This window comes from Mesitornis unicolor, unplaced genomic scaffold, assembly GCF_000695765.1.
Source record: "Mesitornis unicolor isolate BGI_N332 unplaced genomic scaffold, ASM69576v1 scaffold24333, whole genome shotgun sequence".
Lineage (NCBI taxonomy): Eukaryota > Metazoa > Chordata > Aves > Mesitornithiformes > Mesitornithidae > Mesitornis > Mesitornis unicolor.
This window is the reverse complement of record NW_010174313.1, coordinates 3134-4853: the sequence shown is the minus strand read 5'-3', so window position 1 is coordinate 4853 and position 1720 is coordinate 3134. Positions and strand designations below refer to the sequence as shown.

Here is a 1720-nt window from a genome sequence, read left to right as displayed (position 1 = left end):
GGGGGGCCGCAGTCTGTCATAGTCCTCCTGTCCCGCCGTGTCCCACAGCGCCAGCTCCACCTGGGAGGGGACAGGGACATGGATCAGCAGCCAGGGGTAAGGAGAAGGAGAAAAGGAGGGGATGGGGACAGTCCTGGTATCCCACAATGGTCCGCACCTGCTTCCCGTCTACCTCTATGTCGGCGATGTAGTTCTCGAAGACAGTGGGGACGTAGACCTCGGGGAACTGGTCCTTGCTGAACACGATCAGCAGACACGTCTTGCCACAGGCGCCATCGCCCACGATCACCAGCTTCTTCCTGATGGCTGCCATCGCTGCGGGGATGAGAGGGGCTCAGCAGGACAGAGAGGTCATGGACAGCCCCCGCTCCCAGCCCCTGCACCCCAAAATCTCTCACCCAGGAGAGCACCAGACACAGGCACTGCAAGACCCAGCCCAACTAGAGCCACTGGTATCCACCACCGCAGCCAGGGGAGCCCTCACACTGATGCCCCAGCCCTGACAAGTGCCGGTGGCTGCACACAGGGACCCTGTTTTATTTCAGATTATAAATTTTTCAGGGCAGAAACAGCACTCCGGGTTTTCCCCAGGGGCGCTTGCCGCCTCCCAAATAATCCGATCAGCGGCAGGGCCGCATTGAGCCCAGCACAACCTGCATGCCTGGCACCCAGGACTGCGCTGGCCCTGTCCCAGCCCCTCTGACAAAGGAGCCTTTGCCACACAACCGGTCCTGGCACTGGCGCTGGCACCGGTGGCGGGGGAGCTGCCAGCCATCACTCAGCAAACACAGCTGAAACCCAGCAGAGAAGGGGGCTGCTTTCTGCCCCAAGGCAAAAGGATGCAGTAAGTAAAACTATGTCTTTGCATCCAAGAGTTTCAAAAGCAGATTACATCCTAATTGTAAGCTTTGCCTTTAACTGGGACACTGAGCCTTAACAAAGGCTAGGCTCCTCTCCCCTCTTGGGGTGATCACACCCGCACCCTATGTGAACAGGAAAAGAAAAAGAGAAAACCCGGGTCAGGCAGCATCGTAATTAGCTGCAAGTGAAGGATTAGGAAATTAGACTCAGCGGCTGACTTGCATTTCAAAGCGGGCTGAGGAGACCTCCTCGGTCACCAGAGGAAACCTCCCCCTGGGCTGTCACACAAACCTCAGGGGCTCTTGGGGCCACCCCAGCCCCCATGAACTGAACTGCCCAACCGACCACGGAGACAAAGCTTTCACCCAAATCCAGAGCCCCTGATCTTGGCACAGTCAGCCCCACATGGCCACCAGCCCCACTGCACCCCCTGCCTGCGCACCCCCCAGCCAGGGGCAGAGCAGATGCTCCAAACCGAGCAGCGTCACCGCACCCAGGGCTCCTTCCCACGGCCCCCAGCATCCACCTCGACCTGGGACGGCTCCGGCAGCTCCTGAGCCCGGCGCGATGCCGAGTGGTGACTCAGCGGGCAGAGGCTCTGTCCCCACCCAAAATCTCAGCACAGCTCACTCCATTACTCACGACAGTGGCACAGAAATAGCCCATTACTAACCCGGAGCTGGCGTCCAACAGCAGCGGGGTGGGGAGGCTGTGAGCACCGGGTGCCTCAGCAGGCTGTTGGGCCACCCCAGCTGTGCCCTCACCCCCCAAGCCAGCCAGCATGGCACGGCACCCACACCCGATGCTGGTGGCACTCCGAGACGGGGGAGACCAGCTACTCTGCCAGGGATCCTCCATC

At 60.5% G+C, this 1720-nt stretch overlaps 1 protein-coding gene across 1 annotated transcript in view; it reads right to left on the bottom strand.

Annotated features, from left to right (window-relative positions):
- The window catches only part of LOC104537971 (rho-related GTP-binding protein RhoC-like), a 5013-nt gene that overhangs the window by 781 nt on the left and 2512 nt on the right, over positions 1 to 1720 (bottom strand). Inside the window, exons 2-3 of the mRNA XM_010181004.1 lie at positions 158 to 315; positions 8 to 60 (exon numbers count right to left, since the gene is read on the bottom strand). Coding sequence (XP_010179306.1) covers positions 8 to 60; positions 158 to 315 — 211 coding nt within the window. The remainder of the gene's footprint in view (positions 1 to 7; positions 61 to 157; positions 316 to 1720) is intronic.